Source organism: Vanessa cardui, chromosome 21, assembly GCF_905220365.1.
Source record: "Vanessa cardui chromosome 21, ilVanCard2.1, whole genome shotgun sequence".
NCBI lineage: Eukaryota > Metazoa > Arthropoda > Insecta > Lepidoptera > Nymphalidae > Vanessa > Vanessa cardui.
The window spans coordinates 11,350,564-11,365,016 of record NC_061143.1 but is presented as its reverse complement, the minus strand read 5'-3'; the positions used below and the strand labels follow the sequence as shown (position 1 = coordinate 11,365,016).

The 14,453-nt window shown below is 32.0% G+C and overlaps 1 protein-coding gene across 9 annotated transcripts in view; it reads left to right on the top strand.

Moving 5' to 3' along the window:
• The window catches only part of LOC124538832 (phosphatidylinositol-binding clathrin assembly protein LAP), a 49,770-nt gene that overhangs the window by 6,441 nt on the left and 28,876 nt on the right, over positions 1-14,453 (top strand). For all 9 annotated transcript variants that reach the window (XM_047116048.1, XM_047116049.1, XM_047116054.1 and 6 more), the window contains exon 2: positions 10,069-10,211. In XM_047116048.1, the coding sequence (XP_046972004.1) occupies positions 10,069-10,211 (143 nt within the window). The remainder of the gene's footprint in view (positions 1-10,068; positions 10,212-14,453) is intronic.

Genomic DNA, 14,453 nt, shown 5'->3' with positions numbered 1-14,453 from the left:
AACAGTCAGTAAATTGAAGCATTATTGGGTCAAGTGCGAACGGACAATGCTCATTTTGTTAGCTGACCTCACGCGCTTGATGGCTTTATGACCTTCGTTTTACGCCGAGTTTTCAATTAAAATCTCTTATTTGCCGTATACCTATCTAGGTAAAATTTATATTCATTTTTTGCCCAATCGGAAACAAGTAGGATTATAATTTGAGCCGTCTCTTCATGTTTATATGTTCGTGTATTCCCTTGTAACATCTAAACTGTCTTTTAAAAATTCAGGTCATATATAATTCATATAGAATATAATATATAAATGGTTTGTTATATAAAAGATTACATTTTTTCTTTTTCGTGTTAATTTAAATGTTACATAATAAATTTTACTCTCTATGGAGTTAAAACAAATTGTTAATTTTATTATTTTGACGTCATTTACAATGGATTTAATTAGACTTCCCCTAAATAATGTTTGTAGATAAAATCCTAAACCGATGTTTCGGTAAACGATACTGTCTCCTTCTGGCCAATGTTAAATCAGCGATCATAAAAAGAGAGATAACAAAGTTTAACTAAATAACCGCTTATAAAGTATATGAGTAATTAAATTCGCTCGGTACCATCTAATATTTAATATCAAGATGAGAGCGCTATTATTTTGGTTTCTTCGCCAACTTGGAACTCTTAATATTTAATTTATGCAACGATAAAATGTATACATATAATATAATTACAGTGTCTGCTTGTCATAATAAAATAACCACTTTTTGCTTAATTGTAAGTACATATACCAAAAAAACATTTTTTTAAATTTTTGTCTGTCTGTTCCGGCTAATCTTTAGAACGCCTGGGCCAATTTTGACGGGACTTTCACTGGCAGAAAGTATATGAATAAGTAAAAATGTCTCAAATAGTAACGTTGGCTACAACAATAACTATTTTGATAAATGCCAACGCGTCCGAAGTCACGGGCACAGATAATTGCAAATAAATCAACCGATTAAGTACCGTTGTTCTATTGGCAGCAGAGGAATATTGATAGAATAAAAAAAAACCCATAAGTATTTGTAGATAACCTGTGGACAAAAAGTTTAAATTTAAATTTCTCTGTACAATGTCCAATCATTCAATTTATTTATTGAGTCGTAATAAAAACTACATAGCGTTGAAAATATTAAATTGAAAACATTCGACGACTCTTTCACAATTGTTTTTTTATATTCTGTGGTATGAAATATTGAACGAAGAAAAACTACCACATGAATATTGTACAATAGTTTCTACTTATGAATTTTATAAAAATAATATAATCCTCTTTTACTAACTAGTGTATTTTTACACAATGCCTTTCTTTCTTATGTCAATGTAATTACGAAAGATAGAAATGTTTTTTTTTTATCTATTTCTTAAAATTTTAATTACAGCAGTGCGTTTATGTAATGTAATAATTATTATTATAGTCAATGTCACATATGACCTTCTGATATTTCGCGCTCGTGTTCAGAGGGTAGTTGCAAGGACGTCCAATTATTATCGACATTAATGCATTAGTATGAGTGACGTTGTGCTTATAAAATATCTTAGTGTGCGTGAGACGACTAAGACAGCAGAAAAATATCAATTAGATTATATTTTATGTGTTTATTTTATTAAAACGCTGGTAATCTAAAATGGTAAGCCATACCTTTTGTAATAGCAGGATATATAAGTTTTATGGTGTATCTTTAAATGTGTCGCAATAACTTGAATCTATTTTTACGGCAACCTAATGTTTTATCGAGCAAGCTAGTGTTGTATATACATTTTTATCTATACACTCACTGTAATACAATTATTCATAAAGTTCTTTTTATAAAAATATAACAACGTTCAGTTTTAAGGTCAAGTTTATCTAATTTGATATTTAAGTAATCGGCGCCAATCCGACTGTGCTATTTTTATTTAATAAATGTTATAAGATATTTTAAGGATACAGTCATATCTTACTCTTAATTAACAATTAAGTGTTCAATTTTCATTCAAATACAAGCTCCGTGAGAGCTTTAAACTATCTTATGCCTTTTTTGATATTATATTTTTAAAAACAAGGACTTATTTTCATCTCTTTCTTGCCGGTTCCTCTCGGAAGAATCTACTTTCCGAACTGGTGGTAGCTTCACTTAATTTTTAAATGACTATTCAAAAGTTCTTGTAAAAACCCACTTGAATAAAGTTTATTTTGATTTTTGATAAAAAATAAATATATACTTATATAAATAAAGGGGTATAATTTTACTGATAGACAAATACATGATTCCTGAGTTGGACACTTTATATATAAAAATTGCTTTATAAATACAGTTACTACAGAAAATACAGTAATTCAATATGTCATATCTATGAAGCAGAGGCATACTCTTCGTGATAGTCACAGGTGTATAATACATTCCAGAAATACATAGATACGTATATCCGTTCGCTTCCGGGTAGTACACTGATTTATCTGTAAGGACTCTACGTTTAAATTATTTTAATGCAAATCAATTAGTTATAAAGATTTTAGGTTTAGTTTCCACCGTTACAATTCTTAATACACAGTGTATCGTATATTGTTTGATGTAATTATTTGTCGATTAAAATAAAAAAGGTAAAAGAGTTACGTTAAAACGCACTATGAAGCGTGTCACCGGGTCAATTTATTGACGAATTAAGGTCAACGTTACATGTTTGTAATGTAATTAAGGCAATTGAATCATAATAAACATTTATCACGATAAACGGAACACAAAATATTTCATCTAAAAAATGATATTTTTAAACGAGAATTATTGTACCGATAAATTTTCTATAGATATTGATTTAATTGGATTATCTGTTTTTAGTATCACACTAACCGTTTTTTACTAAATGTATACGTATACATACGTACATATAGAAAGTAAAGTAACAGTCTGTTCATTTCCCACTGCTGAGATAAGGCCTCCTCTTCCATTACGGAGAGGGTTTGGAACATATTCCACCACCTGTTCGAATGCATATGTGGCAGAATTTCGATGAAATTAGACACATGCAGGTTTCCTCACGATGTTTTCCTTCAACGCCGAGCACGAAATGAATTATAAACACAAATTAAGCACATATATATATATAGCGGTGCCAGCCTGGGTTTGAACCCGCAATCATCGGTTAAGATGCACGCGTTCTAACCACTGGGCCGTCTCAGCTCTTTTTTATTTTTGTATGTCTATCTGTTTGTTTAGAACGATCTCTGGAACAACAGATTATGTCATTAGGGGTAACTTAGGCAACAATAATAACTTTATGTTAAACACAAACGCGCGCAAAGTCGCGGTCACCGCTAGTCATTCAACAGTTATAATATGTTATTCCTTCGTTCCATAGTCCATTAATTAAACACGTTTGTTTATCCTGGACTTTGCACAATTCACTCGACACAGTCAACACACAATTGTCGTATATCGATTGAAGCCATATTTTAATCATTATAAAAGTAAATTAAGAACAACTCAGACCGACGTTGTGTCTTTGAACACATATTTGAGTTAATTCAGAGAATACAAAACATGGGTTTAATATTTTGTAAGAATGAATAACTTATGTTCATTCATATAGAACATCTTATTCACATCGGCAATTCCCTTTAGAAGCTACAAAAACACGTAATCATGCCAGGATAAAAGGGCAAAATATGAAAAAGAAAGATCACCTACATATATTTCGATTTGAACTTCGAAGCATCTCCTAGTCGGTTATTCTCTAAAAACATTCGTATAGGTTGAATTATTAACATTAAGGTATAGTCGCTATTTATTTTTAATATTTAGAATTTTTGTCTAAGATTTTCTATATAATACATTCTATGATTATATTCTGACCGGTCAATTAAGATCGTATGTAATGTATACTAAGCAAACTGATCTTACCCTTCGTATACTAGCAAATCTCTAGAGTAATGTAACATCGCGGTGCTAAGCCACAAGGACTCCACTTTTGTTTTGGTTTGGAGCTTATTCAATGTCTGAAAATTCAATTTCTGTTTTAATGCGGATGGAATACACATATGGCTGAATTTCATTGAAATTGGACACATGATTCCTCACGATGTTTTCTTCACCACCAAATACGAGACGAATGCGAAATTCAGCTTTTCTTGCCTTTGATCCGATCACCGGGTAAGATGCGTGTGTTCAAACCACACGGCTATTCCAAGCAATTCCCTAATAGAGTTGCAAATAAAGCATTGGCTCACAAAGAATCACATTTTTCATCATTAAACAACTGCTCAAACTTACATATATTTTATCTCATGTGGGTATCGGCTATGCAAAGTGATCGAAGTATGTTTATTCGACTGGTCTACCAGGCGATAACAGGAAAATCCCAGACAAAAAAAAATAGTAAATTCCATAGGAAATGTAACAGGATACGAATGCGACTATGAATTGTGCACCATTGGTAGGTAGGTAGTTAAAATGTAAATAATCTGTGTTAAGGTTAGCGATAGAAATTATGGTAATTTACTTATCTCAACGTATGGTTAGTGCAAAAGTTTGTTATGATATTAAAATCTTTTATTTTTCTGTCACGATTGTAGACAAACAATTTTTTTGTAATAATAATCATTAATAAAATCCAAAGCTGCTTTTATAATCTAGTCATAAATATAACACGGATCAACGTTCATGTCACAACCTCACAACTTTCATAGCGATTGTCACGCAACTATTGAACTAAAACTGTATTTACTTTTTAAATATGTCACGTGAAACTACTGAATTAAATTACATGTTAAATTAATTCATGATTAACATGTGATATTAAAAAAAAAAAAAAACGGAGAAAGACCACAGTGGCGTGCACTTGGAGAGGTCTATGTCCAGCTATGGACAAAAACGGGCTGATGATGTGATGTGATGATTAAAAAAAATATATTGATAAATTTCTCTTCTCTTTTAATACTATTAGACAAATGTACAAGAGGTAGTCTTTTCTAGGCCATCTTGACATAAGAAAAAGAAAGACGGAAAATTCTGTATTAAAACGAATATAAATAAGTTTACTAGGGTTTATTGTCATCAAGATCGTCAGTGTGTGCAAAATTTTCATATGAATTTCTCAGGTTGGACTAGTATATTTTGACCTTGACCCACACCCTAGGTGATAGGAATGTTGAATGCTTGTTAAATAAAAATAAAATACTTATGGCTAGACCACGTGAGACCGAAGACTCGTACGCACTTGAACCCGCAGTCTGCCACTGGTACCACTGAGTTTTCATAACCTTAATTTGTTTATCATTTATTTCTTGCTTGACGCTGAAGAAAAATATCATAAGGAAACCAAAGTTTTACCAAACTCGATTTCTACCAAAAATATTTTGTGTTCTCTGAGTGAATGTCTATGTTCTTAAGCCTGCTCTATATTCCAATGCGATATTCAATCGAGTGTGCCACTTTTATTTACAGCCATTAAACAATATAAATTATGAGTATCGACGGATTTATAGGTCAGCGCCTAAACCGCGGGTAAGAATGAAATCACATAAGGCGTGAAATTTATTTTACAAGATCATGTTACTTTTTAGCTTTCGCTAAGATTATCTTATTCTCTTAACGCTTCAATGAGTTGTATGTTATATATTATCTCTCGATAAATATTCCGTAGTTAGTGAATATCTACTTTGTGTATGAGTATTTTCTAGTATGTTATGATCCTACGCACCCTAGTTTGGTCAAGGCGGCCGTGCTTAATGGAGACTTGCCATTTATTCCAAGAATATTGTGTCAGAAATATTATACAAGTATGTCCGTGAACAAAAGTGTATCTTTATTTGCTCAATCTCATTCTGCAATAGGGCTGGAAAGACTTGAGGTTCTAAATGTTTTCTTTCGGAGGCACGACTCTGCCAAGACTTTCCTTCAGACTGCGGTGCTGATGAACTTCTAAACAAAAAACCCAATGACTGTTTTATTGATCCTATTTCGTTCTTGAAACTACCACTGCCACTAGTGACGAAACAAATTAGTAAGTCAAGTAAGACAGCGTGTCAATTTTTTATTGACGCTGGGCAAATGCTCCCAGTTCATAGAGCAGAAGGTTAGGAAGGAAAATTTCAGCTACAACGTACATTACAGAACTGCCTCACTGACTAACGAGCATTATTTTGTAATGTAACTATTTAAGTTTCTGATTTGAGCATTGTAAAAATTGTTTTTTCATTTTAAAGTTAATTATAATAAATCTTTCTGTCTTGTGTTATGTTACAAGTTGTATAAATACAACTTGTGAACTGTAATGCTTAGTTACAATACAGACGAGTACTCCCGGTGAGGGACCGTCGTAAGAATCACGCGTTCTAGCGAATTGGCCATCTCGACCTTATGAGTGGTCTCTAAGCCTATTACACTAATCTAAAGCCCTTTATGAGTCATGAGCATTTCAATATTTTTATTCTATTTTCTATATGAGTTTTGATAACATGAATTTATAATAGCACAGATTTGAGAATGTATATGAGTTTTGCATATAACTAAATAAATCGGTCAGTTAATATTGACAGTCAACTAAAATAAAATTCAATAATCATACAAACACATCAAACTTGTTTTTGTAAATGATCATTTGTCCAAAATATCGAAGGGGAAATACATTTTGGAGAAAAATTACTAACGAATATGCAAAATTTTCACGCGAGTTTTTAAAAATTAACATACTATGTCGTAGGTAAGCGATATTAATATACCGGCAATATACTATATTCTATACTGAATATTCTTCTTACATGAGATCAGAAAAAAAATTGCACATAAGAAACAATTTTACTTTAAATGTTTTAACTTTCATATCAAACAATCATGAACTAAAAATGTTACAATCGTCAAAATGTTATTGTTATAATTATTAAAATAAATACAGCCAAGCAATGGATAAGAAAAGCCATTGGAAACACTCTTGTAAATGACGTAATATCCTGACTTAAACCTCAGAAGTCGATAAACAGATGGCACACTTTGGCCCAGTTTTGCGATATAACCAGCTTTAAGACAAAATTGTGCAGATTAAACAGGATAATTAACATATAATTTTACATAAATGTTGAAAATTATTTCCCGCTAATACGGCATTTTCTAACCTCGTCTACCCAGAGGTACCGAGGTAACATTTATTTATTAGTTACTAGTTGGCGCCCGCAGGTTTGCTCTCGTTTTCCGAGTTGGTCAACCTTGCTTAATTCCAAATTTTATTTTTGAATTCGTATTTGTGGTTTGCTCGTAAGCAACAGACAAACATACAGACTGATTTACTTTCTCATTTAAAAAAATATATGGAATCTTGACTATTGAACTAAAATATAAAATATTTCTTGTTGACTTGAATTGAATTGATCTTGACTTGAATCGTTAACATTTGCTCGAATACTGTCATAAAAGTAAAATAAAAGTCTGTAAATGTCACTTTTCTGATCCATTTCTTATTGTCCCTTTAAAACCCATTTCATCGCTTTGCTTCAATGAAAGATGATGGTAATTTTTTAGTCGACCCACACAGGTTTTCTTATGGTGTTTTTCGCCACCGCCTAGCACGAGACAAATTAATATAATTGAATCCAAAAAGAGCCCATTGAGGGTTCGTTTAAGTCAAAGTCAAAAACCTTTATTCAAAATAGAAGTGTTTACACTTTCTTATTGATTGTCGATAATCTACCACTGGTTCGGAATATAATACCTCAGACCTGAGAAGAACCGGCGAAAGAAACTCAGCGGGATATATATTTTTTTTTTTATAATGTGAATTTATAATTTACAATAATAAACATATTTCTGATATTTGAAACAGCCTAGAGGCGATCATCTCATTCCCAAGGTGTGCAGTCAACTAGAAAGTCATTAGTGCTGTAATATCCTTTAGCACATAAACGCTCTTTAACGATTCTTTTGAATTTTATAATTGAATATTGTTGAACGTTTTCTGGGATCCTGTTGTAAAAACGTATACATTGCCCCAAAAAAGAGTTACTAACCCTGTCTAATCGGGTACAAGGCGTAACAAGTTTATTCTTGTTCCTAGTATTAATGGGATGTACGTCACAATTTTTGGGAAAATCATTTATATTTTTGCGTACATACATAACATTATCAAAAACAAATTGAGAAGCGATAGTCATTATTTTAATTTCTTTAAATTTACATCTTAACGAATCTTTTGGGCCCAGGTTATAAATTGCACGAATAGCCTTCTTCTGCAGTACAAAAATAGTATTAATGTCAGCTGCATTACCCCAGAGTAGAATGCCATACGACATAATACTGTGGAAATAGCTAAAATACACAAGGCGAGCTGTATCCACATCTGTCAAAAATCTAATCTTTTTTACCGCATAGGCTGCAGAGCTGAGTCTATTTGCCAATTTACTTATATGGGGGCCCCATTGGAGCTTAGAGTCAATTGTCATACCAAGGAACTCTGTTGACGCTAATACATCTAATGCTTCCCCGTTTAAAAGTACATTCGCTTTGACACATCTTACATTGGGAGTAGTGAATTTAATACATTTTGTCTTTTTACTATTTAACATTAAATTATTGACACTAAACCAATGTACTATTTCCGAGAGAGCATTGTTCACATCGTCATACATTAAAAGACGTCTTTTTATTTTAAAAATTAATGAAGTATCGTCAGCAAACAATACTATCTCGAGTTTATCACCTAAGAGATGTGGTAGGTCATTTATATAAACCAGGAAGAGAAATGGACCAAGAATTGATCCTTGAGGGACCCCCACAGTAACCTGAGCCCCGGGAGATCTCTTTCCATTTACATCAACCCTCTGAATCCGATTGCTCAGATACGAAATCAGAAGATTGAGTGCAGTGTCCCTGACTCCATAATGTCGTAGCTTCCTGACCAAAGTTTCGTGTTGCACACAATCAAAGGCCTTAGATAAATCTCAAAAAATCCCCAAGGCATCCTGTGACTCCTCCCAGGCCCTGTAGATATTTTTAATGAGCTCAACACCAGCGTCAGTTGTCGAGCGACCCCTTGTAAATCCAAATTGTTTCTTGTGTAGCAACTTGTTCTTGTTAAAATGTACTAGCATTTGATTTAGTAATAATTTTTCAAAGATCTTGCTAAGAGTTGGTAGTACAGAGATGGGTCTATAATTATTGGGGTCTGATGTACTACCTGACTTAAATATTGGTATTACTTTACTATGTTTCATGAGGTCAGGAAACACGCCACTAAGAACACAATTATTGAATATATTGACAAGGTAGGGTGCGATTACATCAATTATTGAATTGACTACTTTAACAGAGAACCCCCATAGATCGGCATTTTTTTTAACATCTAGCGATCTGAAAGAACTTATGATGTCATTTACACCTACTGTATTAAATTTAAAACTTATATTACATTCTTTTACATTGTTTTTTAATAATGATTCAGCAACGGTGGGAGAGGGATTTAATGAGCTAGTAGTCGAAAAAGGAATGTCAGCAAAAAATTTTTCAAAAATAATTGCAACATCCCGATCTGAGGAAAATAAATTATTATCAATAGATAAACTAATGTCGGAGATGTTATTTTTGACTCTTCCAGTTTCGCAATTAATAATTTTCCATGTCATTTTAATTTTATCAGGAGTGTCAATAAAGCTCATTAGAATTATTATTTAATTGTAAATATGAGAGCTTTGCCATGATATTACTTCTGAACTTCTCAATTCGGTACAAATTGATAGGAACAAATGTCTTTTTTAAACCCTTAGTATTATTTTTTATTTGCAAATTGAATGAAGCCAACTGTCCACAATGATCTGAATTTAACATATTTATAATACATTTATGATTTGGAACACAATTGGTAAATATGTTGTCAATACATGTTGCAGTGGATTCAGTGATTCTAGTTGGTAGTCATTTGTTCATCCAATCCAAGTATTTATTGTAACATGGTAGAAAATATATGTATGAATAAATTATATTATGTAATTATGTATAAATTATACGATATATGTAATAGTGTGTTGTTGTTTGTTGTTAATCATACTTAAACCTATTAATTTTGTTTCTAGACTTAGTCCACTGCACAAACGAACCGAACGTGTCAATACCGCAGCTCGCCAACCTGCTAGTGGAGCGTACACAGAACACCAATTGGGTGGTGGTTTATAAAGCATTGATCACGGTTCATCATCTACTAGCATATGGAAATGAGGTAAGAATACACTAATCATAAGAATGCCCAAATCTTTGGACGTATTTTGACCAATTGTGAAGTATGTGACGTAATTTGTAGTCATAGATTTGTAAGATCGAGTTTTTGAATATAAAAGCAAAATTTAGCAAACTTTGGATCAACAATTGAGCCAACGTATGAGTAAATAGTGCACCGTGCAGTAAATTAATAACAATGAAGTAAATATTTAAAAAATGGAATAGGAGTCAAGTATACTAGTATACTCTTAATACAAAACAATGATAAGAGAACTAGATATAAGAATCCATTAATGTTTTTTTTTCGATATTCAGATATTAGATGGGTCATTGGGAAAGCTTCAGAAGCTTTTATAAGAACGTACATGAATTATTCATAATGGATTCTAAGAAAAGGTTGTCGTCAATAATGGTTTTTCCGAAAGTGGGTAAACGAACTAAAATCTGTATTTATAAAAATTAGGGTCCCGTATGGAAATATCGAATACGTGGTCCATATTTTTTAATTGTATTCTTGTACAGTCCAGAGTAAGAAAACCTTTCAAATTCATTCCTTTATCAAGTATTAAACTTTTAGCACCTTTTGAATCTAAACATCAAATTATTGGGACGCAATATGTCATTTTCAATCGGTAAATCAGATTATCGTCCACACTGAGCACACGAAAATAGATCTTAAGATGATGAACCTTTTCTTAACCCAACTGTACAAGTACAAGGTTTCGTCCTTGCTAAACGTACTTGCACGGCCTCCGTCGTACGTAGTATGATGTTATAGCTTTGCTATCTGCCTATATTATTATTCTTCCATTTTTGGGTGTGCTAGAGGAAATTTTAATTGATTTAAAATTGATTTTTAAACAAAATTCGCTTCGACATTTTTAGATTTTCTTACATCATTTTAAAAATGACAAATAATATTTTACTCGATGCGCAATGAAAATAGACCTATATCCGTCTCAGTCATAGTCAATTTTCCCGCCATGACGATCTGTCAATATTCACGTTTTCAGACTAAAAATATAATATTATAACGGTTTATATAAAAAAGTCAGATACTCGTCTGTAAGACACAGATAATAATAATTAATAGAATTTTGACTATCTGCACTTTTCAGTAGCTCATATGGGTGAATATACGCTATTTGATTTTTTTGTGTCCCACAAGAAAAAGTAATATAATCTATTTCATATTTATTATTTCTCTATTTGACACTATTTTTATATTTGTAATGATGGGGGCCAGAAGAATTTCTCATTTTTTTGTGTTTTATAAGTACCAGAGGAAAATGCGTTACCAGAGGAGTGACGCTACTGGCAGAGTAGTGACAAATTGAACCAGGAGAGTGACACACAGTAGCTTATATTAAATAAAAGTAATATAAAATGATATAGTATATTCTTTTTATTATAAAGATACATTCAGTCTTGATGATTTCTTAATGCAACCTTATTATTATATGAATAGTTTTTCAATGCTTAAGTTTTCAAAACCAGTTTAAAATAACAGAATGAAGTATCTTCTGTTTGTCAGTCTCACCTGAGATGAAAATCACAGTAAAATAATACTATTACTAATAATTTATACTTTTTTAAATTATAAAACAATAAAAAAACTAAATGTTTGTAACATTTAAGGCACTGTAATCTTAATCAACTTACTAAATAAAACAAAAATATAAACTCCTTTTCTAAAACAAAACAATAGTACTTCTTAATCATACACCTATCAGTCTCGAGACTATTTAATCAACTTAAAAATTATCAGTCCACAGTATACATGAACTGTTTCATTATTTGTAAAAAACAGAATTAACAATTTTCGCGAAATTAAATGAAAAAAATTTAATACTGAACAATTTACTTTTCAAACACATCAACTGGCTTTTCAAACTTGTAGAGTATTCTGTGAGCCTTTCATAAATACATTTGGCACTAGAAATATGGTCAAGATCTGTTCCTATTTAACATCAAACATTACATTGTCGTTTAATTTAAAAAGAGTACCATTTTAATTGGAGACCTTTAAAAATGTAACCCTGATGTCTCCTTCCTCTTCATCAAAATCTGACGAACATACACCAGCATATTTATATTTTTTATTATTAATTTGGTATTCCACAAGAACAAAATCTCCGTTCTTGACAGACAAAGGAGTGTCTGTATTGTCTTTTTCAGATGAATTAATCAGATGACTAGACGTTTGCGCAACCATTTCATTTGGTACATCTTCCTCAGAATCAGTATATACTGCAGCAACATCCAATTTGCTTTTTTCGAAGGGGTATTTAATGTCGCCTAAATGGAAATGGGGACAAAAAATGCTACAAAAGCAACTGAGGCTCTTCATGTAAAGCATATTGCTCAAATAGTTTCCTCGTACTTGATGCACTCTTAGTGTACCAGTAAAAGGTTTGATATTAACTTTATTGTCTTCCATGATCTTCTTTTGAAAATCAATTTCTTTTTCGTTTATCACAAATATTTGAATGCCGGGACAATTTCTATCTAATTCGGTAGCAAGGTCGTTGATGGTGGCAATGTCAGATCCTAAAGCAACAATTTTGTCAGCGATTCGTTTACACGTTGCTCCGATACCATCTGGAGCTCCTTTGCCATGGCCAGCTTCATGGTCATTCCATTCCATTGTCTTTACTATTGCTTTGTAAAAGAACGGACACTTTTGAGTTTGGATTTCCTGTTTTTTGATGCGCAATAGTTTCTTTTTATAGTAGCTCATCTTTTGACGTAAATCTTTGATTTCATTTTTTTGTTTTTTATTAGTTTATTTCGTAGTTTCCACTGAGTTTCTGATCGCTTTTTAGCAGCCAAAGAGATATTGTTTTGTGGAAGTGGAAGTTGGTCTTCATTATCAGACTTTGGTGGTGTTACTGGAAAGTTTCTAGTTGATGGTAGATTCACGCGATCTCTATGCTTTCTAGTCTTCTCTCTCCATATTTTTCTGATTGCCCTTTGTTCCCTTTCCGTCATATCATGTATGGTCTTAATTTGTCCCTTTTCTTTTTTCTTCTGATATTGCTGCCTTTCCTTTTCTTCTTTAATTCTGCTCTTTTAATTGGATCGTTTTTAATTCTTTGATAGCGTAATCTTTCAGCTTGTCGCTTTTTTTCTAACCTTTTTTTCTTGTTTGCTTTCTTTTAACATTCACCATGATGTCTGATTATGCTACAGTACCTTGAGCAAATAAAATAAAGCCTTAACACATTAGATATATAACAAAACATAATTTCGTCATTTCTCTGGCGTTCATGTATTTCCTCTGACACGAAATATGCCACAGAAGTGACGCCAGAGAAGTGACAAAATCGTAAATAATGTTCAAAAACAATATCACCCCATTTTCGCACCACTGTTTGTCGTAACACATAACATCTACACACATTAAACCTTGTATTGAGAAAATAAACATACTTGTAACAATAAAATACAAAAAAATATGCTTACCATAGGAAATACTCCAACGACTGGCACAAGCACGCTTTTCGAGAGTGAATCGCAAATTGACGTAATATTATTTAAGTTTTGCAAAAGACCGTTAGCTTGCTTCTAACTTCACACTGTTGTACGCGAGTAATTAAAGGACAAAACATAAATCGGCGATTTTAAATAAAAGTTTTCTTCTTTAAAACTTTGCCAGATGAAGTGACGTATTTGTAACATGACATGAAAATAAGTATTTGTTTTTTATAATAATAAATGTTTTTACAGTGTATTTTAATTAAATATGTTTCGATGTTTATAAAAGTTTGTGACTATTTGAAAATAAATCTTATTTGCATACGTATTTAAAATATATTGCCATTAAATAATTATAACTCATTAATGGGCAGGCCAGAGGAGTATACATTTTTACTGTTTTTAGTCTAACAATGCTTTAAATTAAACAATTATCGTGAATAGACTATGTGGGCCAGATTAAAGACCATGCTATTTATCGTTTAAGCAAAGAAAAACAATAATATAATAAGTTTAACATAAAAATTGTCTATATACCTTTGAAATGCAAATAGCGTATATTCACCCATATACAGATAATCCCACAAAGTTGTTTAACAGTGGGTTGACACACATACATACACAGTCACACACACACACACAAAAAAAAAATTTAATTTACAATATTGCATGATTTTTTGTGTTAAATCGCCAAAGAATGATTTATATAAAACAAAAGTGTGTAGGACTATCGTCCTAAACACACTCTCATCTTAGCTTTCCTAAA